We start from the raw sequence: 17,250 nt of genomic DNA, 5'->3' as shown, positions 1-17,250 counted from the left end.
AGAAAACTATTTAGCACCTCAAGTGATAAAAGCAAATATTGTGCAAAATACAGAGGCTCTAGTTTGTGAAATTTTAATATAACAACACAAACATGGTGAATGAAAAATAGAAAGAAAGAAAAATTTAGAAGATTTATTTCATTTAATTTTGTCTCGTCTTATTTTCATTTATCTTGGTTTATTTGATTTGATTTGATTTGATTTCATGTTCATTTTAGTGAATGTTCACTTAAAAGCTTCGACGTAAGAAGTGCATCACATGAGCAGGGGATCCTGTTACCGCTTAAACTTTTAATATGCAAAAAATTGTCATACAGAGCCGATTTTACATTTTTCTAAGACCCAGCATCGAACTTAAAAAATCATTTTACTTCAACTTTCTAAAAGTTGATCAACTTTAAGGATCGTTCTTTTAATGAAACAACATCTTTCCAGCGCGCCACCCCTCTGAGCCGAGTTGGTCTCGTCCGTGTCTCCCAGCATCAAACGCACATGTTGGGTGTGTTGTGTAGGGGATTGCAGCGATATTACAGCATTTAACGGACCTGTGCGGGCTGTCACGCCGGTGTTTCCTGTCCACGGACCTCGGTTTCAAAGCGATAGGCCTCACAGTCAATGAGAAACGCTTTAAAAACCGGAGTGTTTGCAGAAAACGCTGCGGGGAGGAGGCTGACACGCGTCCCGGCGTGGCTGCAGGTGGCTACTGTCTGACTTCACCGGACTCAAGGTAAGTCCACCGACAGCACACACCGTCAGTGTTCGTGTGTTTGACTGCCCGCGAGCCTGCTTCGGTCGGTACACACTCATTACATCACGTGCATGTGAGCTACAGTCAGTGCTGAGGTCGGTGTTGCCGGCTAGCAGCGCTGTTAGCTTCCAGCCCTCAGCTGTCAGCAGCCCCATGTGAGAGCCTCACAGTCCCGCTGCTCCACCGCCGGCTCCGGTAAATAATACCGAAATTAAAGCTGACGTGGGAAGAAGAAGCGGATAGTCCGCGGCCGTGGCGGGTTTAGCCCGAGAAGGACTCGCCTTTCGGCTAGCAGGTGAAACGCTGAGCTAGTCGCCGGCTGCTGAGCGGTGCCACGTAGCTAACCGGCTAATGGGAGCAGAGCGGCGGAGGAAGGTGATCAGTCACAGCTGGATGATCGGGGGGGGGGGGGGCGGACAGCTCAGGTCCTCCACCCAGGAGAAGTACTAGTACCACTGTAGAAGTACTCTGTCAGGAGCATGTTCGTCACGTAAAAGTACGCAGGTATAATCAGGAAAACCTACTTAAAGTATAAACAGATGAACAGAACTCATTCTGCAGAGGACCCCCCCCCCCCCCGGTTATATTTTTTACTTGGAGGTGGAGGTGAAACTAGATTTAACCACTTCAGACAATTAGCTACATCAGTCCAGTGTTTCTCCACCTGAGGGTCCGGCCCTCCCAAAGGGTCACCAGGTAGATCAGAGGGGTCAGGTTTGTGTGGTAGATTCTGAACTCATCTCACACGTTTCATTAAAATCTTTGGTAATTTCACATCTGATCACATCACATCTGAGGAAATCCATCTTCTCTCTTTGGTGGAGCAGCTGAGACGAGCAGCCCAGCTCGATGTCGCTGCTCTGGAAGCTGTCAGATAACTGCAGTCGAGTACAAAGTGCAGTATTTTCCTCCAGAATGCAGTGAAGTAGAAGTATTAAGTGGAAATACTGCGTCACCTGCACCGCTCTCTGCAGCATCTCATCATTTTACACAAGTAGTTCATAGAAATGACTTTTTTGGTTTGTTCATGTTAGATTAGAGATTTTCCAGATGACTGAACCAGCAGGGAACCATGTGGTTGTGGTAGTGATACGTTTGGCAGATGTAGTTTGGTAGAAAGAAAATAGTTCCTTCATTCACGCTCACCGCGAGGTCTGTGGACCATCCTGAGAAAAGGTTTCTGGACAGAGACTTTGTGTGAACAGTGTAAACATCAGGATGGCGCTCATGTCTGTCGTGTCTTGATGCTGAGGTTTTACTTTCTCGTTTCCCATCAGGCTTTGAGGCGTGCCGTGCGACACCATGAGCTCTAAGGTGTGTAAGAACTGCGGCAGCTCGGACGTCGACGTGGACCAGGCTCGCGGCGATGCCGTCTGCATGGGCTGCGGCTCCGTGCTGGAGGACAACATCATCGTGTCCGAGGTGGAGTTCGTGGAGTCGGGCGGAGGCTCGCTGGCTGTCGGACAGTTTGTCTCTGCTGAAGGTACGTCTGAGCAGAAATACTGAGCGTGTTTTTGTAGATATTCGACTTTCATGGGGCTGCGCTGAAGTAAAGGTTGAGGTACTTGTACTTCACTTGAGTTTGTGTTACTTTGTTCTTGTACTCCACCACAGTTCAGAGGGAAATATTGTAGTTTTTAGTCTCCACAACATTTATTTGACATTTGTACTTATTTTCTTAACATGAAAATTTAAGTGCTTTTAAAATATGATGCAAAAGATTTTAAACAGACTCTGAAATTTGAGCTTAAATGATTAGTCGATGAAGGTTTTTCTGAGCACTTTTAGGATTTCTCATCCTCGTTTTAAGCATAAAAGTGAACATCTACTGTCTCATGATACTGAGCACGGCCCCTCCCCTGATGAAGACCATGTCAAAGGGTTAAAAGCACCAGAACAAGCTACAGGATGGACCTTGAGTTGAGATTCCTCTGAAAACAGTTGATGCCTGGTGTTGAACCGCAGACGTCATTCTGATGTTAATCGTGACTGTAAATGATTAATTTATAATCATCAAACAGAAAAAGTGAATCACAACAAATCTGATTTTAAAGAAAGAGCTGACGTGATGGTGAAGAGGCCGCGTCGGTGAGTCTGGACTCGTCAGACGTTTGGCGTTTCAGCAGCGCCGTGGCTCTTATGTAACGCTGATCCGTCACTCGGCGCGTCTCTTTGGTCTACAGCTGCTTATCTGCGTCCAACGTTTACCTCCAGATTATTTCTGACCTTCAGCCTGCAGGACTTCTCAGTGCTGCTGCGTCTGCAGGAGACGTGTTCCATCCTGTGTCCTCAGCTGCAGTTCCTCCGGCCGTCCACTAGAGTGTGCTGTCAGATCACACCACAGCGCTTCACGCTCCAGCTGCTCAGCTGATCTTCACAGGGTGGATTCGGTTCAGTTATGAGATAAAATCACATCCTGGAGAAAAAGCGGAGCTTTGGTTCAGACCTGAAACAGCTGATTGACAGATTTTTGTCTTTTTCAGTCGTCTATGATTGAAAACCTGTGAGTTTTGGACTTTTGGTCCAAAAAAACAACGCATTGTTTTGGACTTTGGAAACTTGGAGGCACATTTTTTTCAAAATGATCAATTAATTAATTAAAATGATTGTTGGTGCAGCTATAATTAGCTTGTAATAACACCATGGATTTATCCTCTGGATGTAACTGGAGGAAGTATTGACCCACTTTAACTTCACATCGTGTATTTAAGTGAAGTACTTGAGTAAATGTACTCGGTTATATTCCACCACTCTTCATTAAGGTTCATGGTCGCGATGCAACTACAGATGATTTCATTATTGATTATTCTGCAGTTTGTTTGTTCTGTAAAACGTCAAAAATTAGCGACATCATCATTTCCAAAAGCCAAAGGTGACAGAAAAACAGAACAAATCATCATCATTGAAACATCAGAAGTTTGCAGTTTGAAAATTCTCTTGAAATGATCAATCAGCTGTCGGAAAAGTTGCCGGTCACATCTGGAAGGACAGACTTTGTATTTTCAGCGACAGGCTGCAGAAACATTCACGTTTCCTTTAGTCCTCCATGACAGTGAACTACAGAAAAGGAGGAAAAAGGAACATTCCTCCATTTCTAAGGTGACGACTCGGCTGAGAGGAACCTGGTTTCTGTCCTGACGTCTGTCTGTCTGTCTGTCTGTCCTCAGCTGCAGGCAGCGTCCCCTCGTTTGGAGACGGACACTTCACGGGCGTGGGGAGGGAGTCCCGGGCGCAGACGCTGTCCAGAGGTGAGTGAGCAGCAGAGGGCGCCGCGTGTCTTCACGTGTGGACGCTGCAGAGCGTCGCTGCTGTTGATGCTCTGAGTAACATCGAACACGTTGTTCTTCATCAGCTCTTCCTCAGCCTTCATGTGAATCTTCTTTAATCTTCGCTCGGTGCGAACGTCCTCTTATGAAAGAGCTGTGCTGCAACACGTCTGCAGAGTCATTAAAGGCTTTTCAGCGTTTTCACAGCAGGTTTACCTTCAATCTTTTCATCCTGTTTGTTCAGAGCTCCTCTCAGACTCAATGCAGCAGCTCGTTCATACGTTTCTGATAAAGGTTAAAATCATAAAAGTGTTGTTAAACGTCTGTTTTATTCGGTGAACGTCGACGTTCAAGCCCGACCGCTCAGTTTTATTTAGATTCTCTGTTTGTTTGTGTATTTGAAGGTTTCATGAGGGATTTCTTTGTGCGTCATGAGAACAAGATTTCACCGTCAGTTTGAACTTGAATGAAGGTCAAATATAAAAATCAGCTCAGCGTATAAAACACATTCCTGCATCAAGTCTGAATGATGACGTCAAGCTTCCTGTAACACTGACGGTCCAGAGGTTAAACGCTGGTTAACCTGCTGCACCGTGAACACCTGAGCTCCACCTGAAGTCACTCTGCTGTGTGTGTTCTGCTCATCTGTGCCAGGTGTGCCGTCATGTTCAGTGTTTAGCAGAACATCACGTTATCAGCTGAAAGGTAAAAGGTGCTTTAAATGACGGTGGAGGCTTTCAGAGAAGGAATCAGACTCGAGCTGCAGCTCTCACAGAGCTGTTACTGCCTCGTCAATACGTCCGTCAGGCTCTGGATCAGCCTGTTCCTCAGTCTTTGGGGCTCCTGAGGGACCCCGAGGGACCCCGAGGGACCCTCCCGCCGCCACAGGAGTTTTATCTCAACAGCTCGAGTCTGGAAACACATCAACAACTCGCAGAAAGAGACGGAGAAAAGAAAAAACCCTGCTGGGCTGAGGGTTGGCGGAGAGCCACGGCTCGGATACGATGGCGAGCAGCTGGTTACCGCGGCGACGACCGTCTGCTCCGCTGATGATGTTTCAGCGACGGAGCTGCCGAGTCACAAAGCTGTCAGACTGCAGCAGACGCTGAGTAATGTGTGTGTGTGTGTGTGTGTGTGTGTGTGTGTGTTTGTGTGTGGGGATTAGGGATTAGTTTAGTCACTGTGTGTGTGTGTGTGTGTGAGGCAAGATAGGAGGATGAGAGTTGGGGAATACTGACTGCACATGAGGAAAGATGGTGTGTGTGTGTGTGTGTGTTTGTGTGTGTGTGTGTGTGTGTGTGTGTGTGTGTGTGTGTAACTAGTGGTTATACCACAGTCACGCTGCTTAAAAAAAATAGATTTTTGGGGGAAACAGACTTTTAACTGTCGCCTCCTCTCAGAGGCGACCGCGCTCTTAGCTTAGCTTAGCATTTAGACTGGAAACAAAGAGAAACAGCTAGCCTCCTCACTCCATCCAAAGCTAACAAAGCTAAAGCTAGCTGGCAGACGTTTTTCATAGCCGACATTTTGACTTGTCGTAGCAGGAAGACGCACAGGTGCTGCCTTCACAGGTGCTGCCTTCAGGTGAGCTGTCTTCAGGTGAGCTGCCTTCAGGGTCCTGGTGTCCTGGTGTCCTGGTGCTAGCTCGCTGACATCACTTCCTGGGACAGCTGGTGGGAAAAAGGTCTATAAACACGTTCCATCGAAAAACCCAAATATAAAGATGCCAGCTGATTTCATGTCGTGCTGCTTGAGCAAAGTGGAATCTGATTGGTCCAAAGCTTCAGTCGGGCTAGCTGTTTCCCCCTGTTTCCAGGCTTTATGCTAAGCTAAGCTAAGCTAAGCTAAGCTAAGCTGCTGCTGTCCTTTAGCTTCATATTTACAGCACTGTATGTGTGTGTGTGTGTGTGTGTTTTATGTGTGGAAGCTTAAGTTTCATGTCTGTGGAAGTGGAAATAGCCTTTTTGTGTGTGTGTGTGTGTGTGTAAAGTCTGTGGGGAGATTTATGGCCGTCTGTGAGTCTGCTGGCGTCTCTGACAGAGGAGCAGCTCTTCTTCTTCTTCTTTCTTTCTGTCCTCCAGAAACTCTCCCCAGCGGCCGTCTGCGCCTCCTCCGTCTCACCGCCGACTGATTCATATCTGGGAGCACAAACCCGTCTCCTCCCGCGTTAGTGTTGGACAACAATGTATCAGCGGTCCCTCGTGCGTCGGCCCTCAGCGCGCCGCGGTGTGGGCGTGATGGCTGGAATTTAAATGCAGCTTTAAAAGCGGCTCCAGGCGAGATCTCGCTGTGCGACTCGAGCTGGAGCTGCAGCGAAAACCCGACGTCTGATTCCCATAAAGCCGGAAGCTGTGTGAATATATTGATACCGCAGATGAGGCGAGATGCCATCTGGGACTCTGGTTATGATAATAATGACTCAGATGACTTTCATCACCGGCTCGGCTCTGCTTCTCGGCCTCTCTTTGCTCTTAGTTTTGGATCTCTGTGGTTCAGTCCCAGTGTTTCCAGTAAGCAAGCTCTGATGAACCCAGTGTTCACGACCGCAGACGTGGTGGAGCGTTTAGCATTTAGCGCTTCCCTCAGGAGCTTGAGTCCAAACCGTTTCATTACAGCGGTGAGGTCGAAAACACGACTTGGCCCACGGTTCCTCTTGAGAGCCTGTTTGGTTTGTCCTTTCTGGGCTTCTGTAGAAGATAAGCTAAAACTTTAGCGGTCACACACCGGGGAAGCTAAGTTGTGACAGCCAGCAAAGTATTAAAAAATGGCAAAACAGAGTCAAGATGAGCAATTCCAATTAGAAATTGCACCAGATGAAGTGGACGATGTGAACATATATTAGCATAGATAACAGTAGGTCCGTGATGTAGAACAGTATGATGGAGTTAACATGGCGGTGCAACATGGCGGCCTCTGGATATGAAGAACTCATTCTAAGCTAACGAAAACACAACGTTTCTTATTTTCATGTGATTACACTCCAATGAAAACATGAATATTAATATTGAATTACTTTTCTGCCAGTAAACCCTCCACAGTGGACCTTTAAGTCATGACATCTTCTACTTTAGAGGAATAAATGTTGCTAAAAACAGGAAGCCGTAAACTCCTCCTGACGTGACGCTGTCGACTGTTAACGTGCTGCCGTGCGGCGTGCTAACAGGTGCAGATGTCCTCCTTGATCTTTCCCGTCCTCTGACTCCTGGTCCGTGACTTGGACTTTGCGGATGCTGACGCTGGTTTCAGTCTGGTGTCCTCAGCTGATGTTTGGTCTTCTCTCTGAAGGTGCGAGAGCGGTGATGTCCTCGTAATGTCAAAGTCGTGTCCCGTCGGTCCACGCTTCACCTGTTGTCACTCCAGGTGTGTGTACGTGCTGCTAACAGCTCCCCGGATGATTCCACGATGTCGATGTGCCACTCTGCTTCAGGGTGTCCCACTTTTTGTTCATGTGAGTTTTATTTTTTTATTTGGCGCCTCCCGTTAAGGAACCAGCCGCTGTTTTGAGGTTGGAGCTGCAGAGTCACGTAAAGGGCAAAGAAACTAAGTGAGAAGAGCCCTAATTACAGCTGCCGCGTGAGCGTCTGCCCTACTTATCATCTGAGACGCTAACTTGGTAGAAATTAGGGAGCAATTAACTTTTCTCTTCACAGCAGCTGCTTCAAACCAGAGCTGCAGATACAAAACTCCCTTTGTACCTCACGCTGTTTCTTTTCTGAAGTTGTGGGTTTGGTTTTTGGGGGTTTTTCTTTGGTCTCCTGCCTTCAGGTCTTTGATGGCGTCTGTTTTTTGGGTTATTGTTATTTTCTGGGTGAGTCTTCTGTTGATCTTCTGACCTTTCATGTAGCGCCATCATCAGGTCTGTGATGGTCGCCGTTATTGCCTCCCTGCTAAACGTAAGCATGTTAGCATCGTCAGTGTGTTAGCATTTAGCTGTTGTGGAGCTTTCCGTCACATCGTGTGACCTTCCTCAACAGAGGGGTTTCCTGGTCATCATGGAAGCTTTGGACTTTAGTTTTGGCTTTTTTCTGAGCGTTTCTCGTTCACCTTGTCTTAAACGTGTGAACGTCTGCATTTCGGTGACGGTTTTCATCCTCCGAAAGCTCCGGAACAGCTGCTGCTAAATGGACGCGGTGCTGAGATTGTTTTCGTCAAGGCTGCTTCCTGTCTTCAGCGTCTCTCAGCCAATCACGTTCATCTGGGTCACTGCAGCAGCTGTATGGACTTCACTGTGTGGGAATAATGAGAGACAGACTCACAACACAAGACTGTGTGTGTGTGTGTGTGTGTGTGTGTGTGTGTGTGTGTGTGCGCTGATGTTGAAATGTGCTGGTTTCTGATCTTTATGTGTGTCATAATGAACAACATGACGAGACGTGACGAGCTCAGAGCGTCTCACATTCCCAGACACACACACACACACACACACGTGTTTGTATGGCGACACTCAACATGCTAAACTCATGAACTCCACACACACACACACACACACACACACACACACACACACACACACACACACACACACCTGTGGCTGAATGGCAGTGATTAGAGCCTCTTTGTGTGGCGCGTCCACCTGCTGCACCTGTACTGGTTTGTGCAGTGTGTTGTGTGTTGCTGTGTGTTGTTGTGTGTTGCTGTGTGTTGCTGTGTGTTGCTGTGTGTCTGCAGATGGAGCACATGTGCTTGTGTGTGTGCTGCGTGCGACGACTTGGCGTGCAGGCCTCTGAGTACACATGTACATTTGCACATGTGTGTGTAATGGAACCCTCGTGCTTGTCTTCAGCCGTGTGTGTCCGGACATGTTTGCAGGGACCGTGACGTCTTCTTCTCCTGACTTAGCTTTGGAGACATGTGAGACGACACGTGAGCCCCGACCAATCACGGCTTCTGTTTGAATTAACGGCAGGATGTGCTCGTTAGATCAGGCAGGAGAGACGGACGAGTGGGGGGGCTGTCTTTGATGTGACGGACCCTCAGCGAGCGTCCTAACCCATAAAAGCAGATGAGCTGCTGCGTCTTAACGTGTTTTAATGTGTTTTAACGTGTTTTAGTGTGTTTTAATGTGTTTTAATGTGTCTAAACGTGGTCACATGTGTTTGTGTGTCTCCTCAGCGAAGCAGAGCATCAACACTCTGGGTCACCAGCTGCAGATGAACCAGCACTGTCTGGACACCGCCTTCAACTTCTACAAGATGGCGCTCACGAAGCACCTGACCCGCGGCCGCCGGGCCTCGCACATCATCGCCGCCTGTATCTACATGGTGTGCCGCACGGAGGGAACGCCACGTATCCTTCCTGCTCAGCCTCGTTTCCACTTTTGAAAAGGTTTGAAAGGTTTTTAGATCGTCGTGATGCACGCGGCGTGAATCTAGAGAAGCCATGTTTGTTTGTCACATAAAGCTTTGATGCAGAGAAAATCAGCCTGAACTCTGAGGTTAAAACCAGCAGGAAGTCGCTGCACAGCTACCACGTTAGCCGTTAGCTCTGTGTGCGTCAGTCTAATTGAACGTGGCAACAAATTGGAGAAATCGCCGATCAAACTGCTTCCACGCGCGAGCAGAAGAAGCTTTTTATTCAGTCGTGCGTCTGATGGCTGAGCAGAAGTTTGCTGTTAGCTGAGACTAAGTTGCACATTAAATTTCCATCCTGCGTCTTGAACCGATGCAGGATGGCACATCAAAGCGTGCAGGTTACCTCTGATGTGATCCAGCGGAGGCCAGGCCGCCCGCCGCCGCCTTTCTTAATGTTTCATAATCTGCTAACGGCGGCTTATTGAAGTCGCGAGTGATGTGTCATCATCGGGATAATGGGACTTTTAGGTTCATCCTTTTTTCATAAGCAGGGCGGCTCTTTGGTTTTTGTGCTGCTGTCGGTTTACTCCTGACTCACTGCGCCTCCGAGGATGATTGTGTTATGTAACGGCAGCGCTGGGCGGCTGGGATAGGTTTACCCGATGAAAGAGGGCGAGGAGGGTGTAATGCCTGCCTGCTGCATTGTTTACCAGGCGTGTGTGTGTGTGTGTGTGTGTGTGTGTGTGTGTGTGTGTGTGTGTGTGTGTGTGTGTGTGTGTGTGTGTGTCTCAGCACAGGCCTGTCTGTTTGTGCGTGTTTGGAGCAGTGAGGCCAGGGTAAAAATAGCTCTGCTCACTTCCTTTTCCACAGCTGGGTGAGTCTGTAACGTTGTCACAGGGGAGAAGCAGGACGAAGACGAAGGCAGAAGGAGAGCAGAGTGAGTCTGGAGTTCCATCTAAAGACGACAGACCGGACCGTTCACCTTCAGGCTCAATCTAAACTTCTTCCCTTCCATCCATCTCACCAAAACGCAGCCAGGAAGGAAAAGGAAGTGCAAAGAAGGTGGAAGGACGTTTGCGTCCCGTCATGCAGCCCTGCGTCGTAAAAAGACAAATAAATGACCTTTTTCCACCTTCTTTGTACTTCCCTTTCCTTCCTCCCAGCTTCCTTCCTACTTAATGGAGCAAGACTATCAAAAAGAAAAACTGCAGCTCTCAAAAAGAAGAAAAAAAAGCAGAAAAATGGGGGAAATGTTTCTTAAAATGAGCAAAATTATCTGCAAACAGAACCAAGATTTTAAAAACATCCTCAAAGAACCCGCAGTCATCTGAAAGAAGTGCAGCCGGACTGGAAACAAATACATTTTTACAAATGAGGCTCATGTTTCCTCGATTTAACGAATTTCATCTTACTTAGGTTTTCCTTTTTGCAGCGTGTGCGTCCATGAAAACGAATGAAACGCGTCATTAATGCGTCAGTCAGCTCACGGCCCTGCGTTAAGAAGGCGGTCGTTCATTTCTTCAGCGCCATCACCAACGAAGAAGAACATGACGCTGCCCCTGACCAACAGCTCAGTTCATGCTGTCTTTAACAGAAATTGATTGATTGATTGACGCGGCTCTCCAGTGATTGATTCCAGGACAACTGACTGTCGTGACGCTGCATCACTTTCTCCGGAGGTGTAGATGAGTGAGTTGTTGGCGTCCTCGGCTCCGTCCTTCCTGTCGCAGCACACGCTCTGTGAGGCCCCACATGTGTTGAAGGACCCCCTGCTGTTTATTTTCCTGATTGAGGGAGTCGTCTAATCTCCAGACGGCGTTCGCTGGGATTATCTTTTCCATTTCATCTGCACTGCTGCTAATTCCATTGTGAGGCCTTTTCAGAGGAGCCCCGGCTAATCCGGCCGGGCAGCCTGGAGACAGGTGCGCCCGTCGGCCATTTTCTGCAGCTCAGTTTCTCTGTGCTGCTGGGGAGAAATATCAGGTCTGACTGGACGTATATTGAAATGTTAAAGTGCAAAGAAATGTTTTAATTGGGATATGAATACCTTTGATTGAGCCTGGTGGCGTCTTCAGGTCATGGTGAGAGCGACAGTAATGAGCTCACACTGAGTAACAGGTTCGCTCTAGTTTAAGTCTCTCACTGCTCTGAGGTCAGCTGTTTGTCCGTCTGGCTTCAAACTGAGCAAAAACAAAATCTTCACAAACTATTTTCACCTCTGAATCTTTTGGTTTTGTCGCCTTAACCAGTTTTTCTCAGACATGCTGCTGGATCTCAGCGACCTGCTGCAGGTGAGTGTGACGACGAGTCAAACTAAAACTACTGATTAATCCACCAACAGTGAACTGAGTCCGAGTGGGTGTCTTCAAATGTCTCCTTTTTACTTTTCACTCCCGTCTTTGATGTGTGTCGGTGCCCAAACTCAACCAGCAGCCTCCCACCTCTCACCACGATTCCCACAATGCATCTGTGCCGAGCCGCTCATCCTGCGCTCAGACTTTCACTCGTGTAATTCAACCTGAGTCGTGTGTGTATAAATTTAGCGTGCGTTTGTCTGCGTGTTAGCGGCGGCGGCCTCACAGTGAGTCGGGGGTGTGGCGGCTCTGGACGAGCCGGTGGGACATTTCTCAGTCACAGCTGGTCGGGGGCTTTTATTTTTATGCGCCCAGCTGTCCTGGAGGAGCCGGCCGCCCCTCCCCCGCCGCCCACACCCAGGCATGAGGAGGCCAGGAGTGGATTTGGAGTGGATTTTGGGTGGGTGGGGCTGAGGGGGGGTTATTAATGTCCAGCATTCAGGCTGTGGGGCGGGTCCACCAATCACTCTTTATGGATCCACACCCAAGCCACTTGGTCCACCTCACATTGTTTGGATGAATGAGGAGCTCCGTCACAAAGTCCCCCGAGTAGAAAAAGCTTATTGGTCAGGCCGGATCAATACTGGCCCTGAATATCAGCTGCTCTCTGCGGCCATGAGTTTATTAATCCAGTCACGTGCTTCACTTTGGACGCACGTCTCTGCACACATGCAGGGTTTTGAACAACAGGTGCTTTGGAGAGCGGTCGTCCTGCACGCCGTCCGCCTGTCAGGGGTCTCCTCAGGCCGCCGAGACGCTGATTCAGACGTTCTCTGTACGTGTTTTATGTAGAGAATCCTCCTCACGAGCAAACGCTCATGTTTCCTTCGACCTGGTTTGGTCTTTTTATTGGTTGGAAGCAATGCAGCAGAGTGTTTAGGTGGACGGTCGTTTAGCTTTTTTAGTTTACTTGACGTCAGCGGTGCTCATGTATGAACAGAAGAGCTGCAGACGAGGCCTGAGGTTCGCCTGGAAAGCTCACTTTGTCTGCTGGTCAGACGCTAACAGACGTTTTCAGGAGCCTTTTTATCGATGCGAACGTGTCGTTTATGTTTTGAAAACCGGTTTGATCGTTCAGTGTTTTCAAACCTCTCGGGGTTAAAAGAGGACACATGTTGTGCTGTTTTCCCACGTATTGGGGATTTGAGAGGATTCAGCTTTGATAAGTGGATTTGATGTTATATCCAGGTTTAAAAAAATGGAACTGAGCCCGGGACCCACATGTGAGCGCGAGAAAAGAAACCCCGAACCCGCTCGAAGGCATTTCATCAGCTTTTAGTGGGCAGGCGTCCTTTTTATCGTCCAACCATTGAAATAAGACCGAATGCTTGACAGAGCTCAGTGTGATTGACTGTTTCAGCCTGGAGCAGGACGGCAGGTTAAACTGTCACTTCACCAAGCAGGAATCAGCGTCTGTTGTCTGGACGGCCTCGCCGTCTTCCTCTTTCAACGTCTTCCTCCTCCGTCTCTCGTGCAGCAGAGGACGTGCAGACTAGTTGGCAGCAGCTGTTTGTTTCTGCAGACTTCCCATCAGGAGTCCTTTAATTGAAAGTTTTCCCCCTTCGACCCGTCAGTCACCGCGTCCACCTGTCCACACTCGGCCGTGAGGTGTTGGGTGACCGCGCGGCGTTTTTGATCATAGAGCGTTTTGGTGCGACCTTTGACCCGGAAAGTTTCACTTAGTGCCTCGTGGAGGGCGGATTATCTTCTCCTCAGGGTCTCGATTTCGCCTACAAGCGCCTCAGCTGTCTGCGTTTCAGGGTGATGATCACATTTAATTTAAGGGCCTGAGCTCAGAGTTCAGTCACACGTTTTAACATCATGTTCAGACCAAAGAAGAAGTTTTCAGATGGTGTCAAATTCAGCAAATTCTGCTTGATTAACAGCAGCTGCATGAATGCATGAAGATGTCAGACTGGTGATTTTGATACACACATTACAGAAATGCAGTTATTTTAGTAATAAATAAATAATCATGGATTATTAGCAGTTCTGCAGCTCGTCTTTCAGGACAAGGCTCGCCAGTAAATAATGACTTTTGAGGCTTGTACGTGTGGTAAAAACAGGCTTTGCTAACAGGTGGCTGAATGAGCCTTCAGAGCTCGTCGGGGAAACTCGTCGACTCACTGATCCACGTTTACGGCCTCGTTGTGTTTATTCTCACACTCTTGTTTTAACTCTCCAGCTTGTGGATTCATCGGTTCAAAGTATGTGTGTAGTATTGTGCAGTAGGAAGCTTAGCGGTGGTGATGTCGAGGTCATGTGACCGTGGCGTAGCTCCTTTATATCCTAACCTATCCTTTTACCAGGCTGAGGCTAACTTCCCGGTTGGTATCGTTTGTTGGTGTTGAGTATTGATTAGCGTTCCTCGAGCTGATCGCTGTAATCGCCGTGCTGCTCCTTCCACTTCCTCCTCTGTGGATAAATTCCTCTCTGTGGAATCCACGTCCCAGAATAGCAGAGCAGCATCTGCGTCCCTGCCCGACTCCAGAGGGGTCCGAGAGCGAGAGTCCGCCCGTCTGCTCCCAAAGCCCCCGTCGCCCCCCGACCCCCGGAGGTCTGGAGAGCCGGTCTGAAGGAATGACAGAGATCTGACCCGAGTTCACGACCTGATCCTGCGGCTTTCACTGCCTTCTGCTGCAGCTTTGAGCCCCGAACCCAGCGAAACTTAATTCTGGGCTGCAGTGCTGATCATGTGTAGGGGATGATAGATGTGCAGCCCGGCTTTGTTATCCACCGTCAGACCCTTTCAGATAGAGCGGGGGTGCCGCGGTTTACTGCCCAGCCTTCTGGAGGTGTTGTGGGTCAAATACAATGAAACATCTGTGATGGGAGGTGCCGGCGCGATAACCCCGACGACACGCTCGCCCTCACCCACCACCCACTTCTTCTCCAACATCCTGCAACAAACCTGGTTTCTGGTTTGCTGCTCAGCCTCGTTTAAATGCACAGGGGACCACCGCCTCAGATCCTGTACCAGAGAGTCTGAAATCCAGAAGTTTATCACCATCATTAAATCAGTTTTACTTCTTTTCAACACTTTCTTTTTCCCTTCAACCCTGAGCCTCTGCGGCACAGCACTGGTTAAAGGATAAAAAGAAGTGAGTTTAGTTTCCAAAGAAAAGTCTATAAAAGAAGAAAGAAAGCGTCTTAAATTTCATTTGCATGAGTCTTGAATATTTTATCCTGCCAGCTGTAGGCAGTAATGTCGGTTATGGAGCGTTTGTGTGTGTGGTTGCGGGCTGCTGGGAGACGTCCTACACCTATAAAGTGAAAGTGTGATTGTTGCAGCGGTGGCTTGTGCTGCAGGAGGCTGTTTAATCCTGTTTTAGTGGAGGTTCAGACCATCAGACCTGCAGCGAGCACCGACGCTGGAGGCTCCTACGGGCAGGTGTCGAGTTTAGGAAACGCCTGGATGAGCCTGATGTGGATTCATATCTTCTGATTGATTAATCCATTTCCTGCTGCTTCTCCGCATCCAGGTCCCATTAATTTAATAAATTATGTCATTAGTTATTGTTCTGTGCTGCTGGAAAGTACTGAAAAATGTGATTGAATAATAAATACTTGCAGGCCATAAAGCCCCCGCTGGTTTTCCATCATACAAGTATTAAATTGAACTCGGTGTGGAGTTAAAAAGGGCTTAAAAAGTCTGAATCTAAATGATTTCCTCTGTGTTAACCTGGATGTGTCATTAGTGGTAGAAAATGGTGAAAAATAGCAGAATTTGCCACAGCAGCATCTTCACACCCCGTGTTTTATCTGACGGTCGGCCCAAAACCCAAAGATTTTCAGTTTACCATCATATAAAAGAGGGAAAGGAGAAGCTGGACCCGGTGACGGTTTGGTACTCCTGCTTGAAAAATGGCCGATGAATCAAAGCGGTTGCAGATAAATCTTCAACTCGCTCGTTTCAGCTCCAACGCATTCAAAGTTCGCTTTAAATCAGAGGATATTCGTGCACAGACGACGACTTTGATGCAAGATTTTGGTCAGTTGTCATTATGAAGTTAGTCCCTGAGATGGAGGCTGAGGTGTTCCTTTCATGTTAGCAGAAGTCTTGAGGTGAATGAGTTCACCTTTAAGGCGGACGTTGACCCATTTCTCAGGTATTTCTGTTGCTCAAATAACTCGTGCAGGTGTCTATGAAACACTTCAGGTGATTAAAACAAGCAGCGTGCAGATACAAAAACATGAAAATCATCTAAAAATGGGACTAAAGAGTGCAGAGAGAGGCAGTACAGTCCAAACATCTGTGATTTACATCCAGGAAATTGATCTGACGGGAAACACGCGGGAAGTGAGCGAGCGGGGGGGATTGATATTTTGATTAGAAATGAATAGACTGTGAGTTTGAGAGACTGCATGAGGAGAAAAGCCCTCTCAAACAGCCCACAGCTCAGCTTTTAATCACACGTATTGATGCGAAATGTTCTCCAGCCTCTGGGTCGATTATGTAAGCGGAACACTTAACCTGACGGTGACGCAACAGCCTTATTTCATACCCTAATAGTCTGTTTTTCACCCTCAGTCATATCCCTCCTGCTGGAAAACATCTTGTGAGGTCTTAAGTTCAGACTGATGCTCGAGCTGTAATTCTGTAAGTGGCTTTGAACGTCTGCTGGAGTCATTAAAGTTACCAAGCGCGTACAGGATCACGTAAACACCAAATCCGGAATCAGACTGAACTGCAGGTTTTCTTCTGACAGACTCGCACTTTACTGCTCAGTGTTTCTGTGTTTGCTGCTCATCGGTCTGTTTTTCAACGCCTGCTCTCGCCCACAGGTCAACGTCTACGTACTGGGAAGAACCTTCCTCGTTCTGGCCAGAGAGCTGTGCATCAATGCCCCGGCTATAGGTACGCGCTTCACTTACCTCCATCGTGCTCTGCTGCGGTCACTATGCAGGACTTTGTCCGTTCAAGCCCTCTAAGCTCTTATCAAGCACCATGTAGATAAATGATGGTTATAAATAAGGCTGCAGCTGCTGATTCAAGTGATGCAGCAGCTCCCTGGAGTTCACGGTGAGGTGTTTAAATGTCCAAATCCAGAAGCTACGACAGAGCGTTTGCTATATTTGTTTGATAATTGACTTAAAATTACTTACAACACAAAGCAAACCGGTCATGAAGGTGAAAAGAGGCCGTCTAATTTTCCTGCCGGAGCAGATTCAGACAGACGCTCCTCGACACTGATGTCACATAAAACACTGCCATCGACTGTATGAGTTATTACAGGAAGCCTGCAGGAAGCTGCAGTGCAGGTTTTACTCTTTGAGTCATTCTGCTATCAAACAAAACCTCCTTCACTGGTTTTAATGCTTTTTCTGTGGTGTGCACTCAGAGTCTGAGTCAGCAGATCCTCAATATTTACACCACAGGATCCGTACATCCACACTTTTGACTCTCCAACAATCAATTTAAAGAGAGGCTCTTTCTTAGGGGCCCTCATGACTCCTTGGGGCCCCTGTGCACAGAGAAATCCATCCATGAACCTGCAGTTTTCATAAAACCAAGGCGCAGTTCACGCTGCTTTAACCAGAGGGCGCTGCAGCCCCTCAAATCCCCTCTCCCTCTCCCAGGCACCATAATG

General features: G+C 47.9%; 1 protein-coding gene across 2 annotated transcripts in view; it reads left to right on the top strand.

Moving 5' to 3' along the window:
- The first annotated feature begins 465 nt into the window (after positions 1-465).
- Positions 466-17,250, top strand: part of brf1a (BRF1 general transcription factor IIIB subunit a) — a 90,052-nt gene continuing 73,267 nt past the window's right edge. Inside the window, exons 1-6 of one of the 2 annotated variants that reach the window (XM_076748256.1) lie at positions 466-727; positions 2,026-2,231; positions 3,916-3,996; positions 9,127-9,300; positions 11,565-11,596; positions 16,445-16,517. In XM_076748256.1, the coding sequence (XP_076604371.1) occupies positions 2,051-2,231; positions 3,916-3,996; positions 9,127-9,300; positions 11,565-11,596; positions 16,445-16,517 (541 nt within the window). In that variant the 5' untranslated portion in view covers positions 466-727; positions 2,026-2,050. The remainder of the gene's footprint in view (positions 728-2,025; positions 2,232-3,915; positions 3,997-9,126; positions 9,301-11,564; positions 11,597-16,444; positions 16,518-17,250) is intronic. The other variant, XR_013078131.1, reaches the window with a different exon arrangement.

The sequence above is a fragment of the Chaetodon auriga genome, chromosome 14, assembly GCF_051107435.1.
Source record: "Chaetodon auriga isolate fChaAug3 chromosome 14, fChaAug3.hap1, whole genome shotgun sequence".
Classification (NCBI taxonomy): Eukaryota; Metazoa; Chordata; class Actinopteri; order Chaetodontiformes; family Chaetodontidae; genus Chaetodon; species Chaetodon auriga.
The sequence above is the reverse complement of the archived record's forward strand: the minus strand, read 5'-3'. Positions and strand labels throughout refer to the sequence as shown.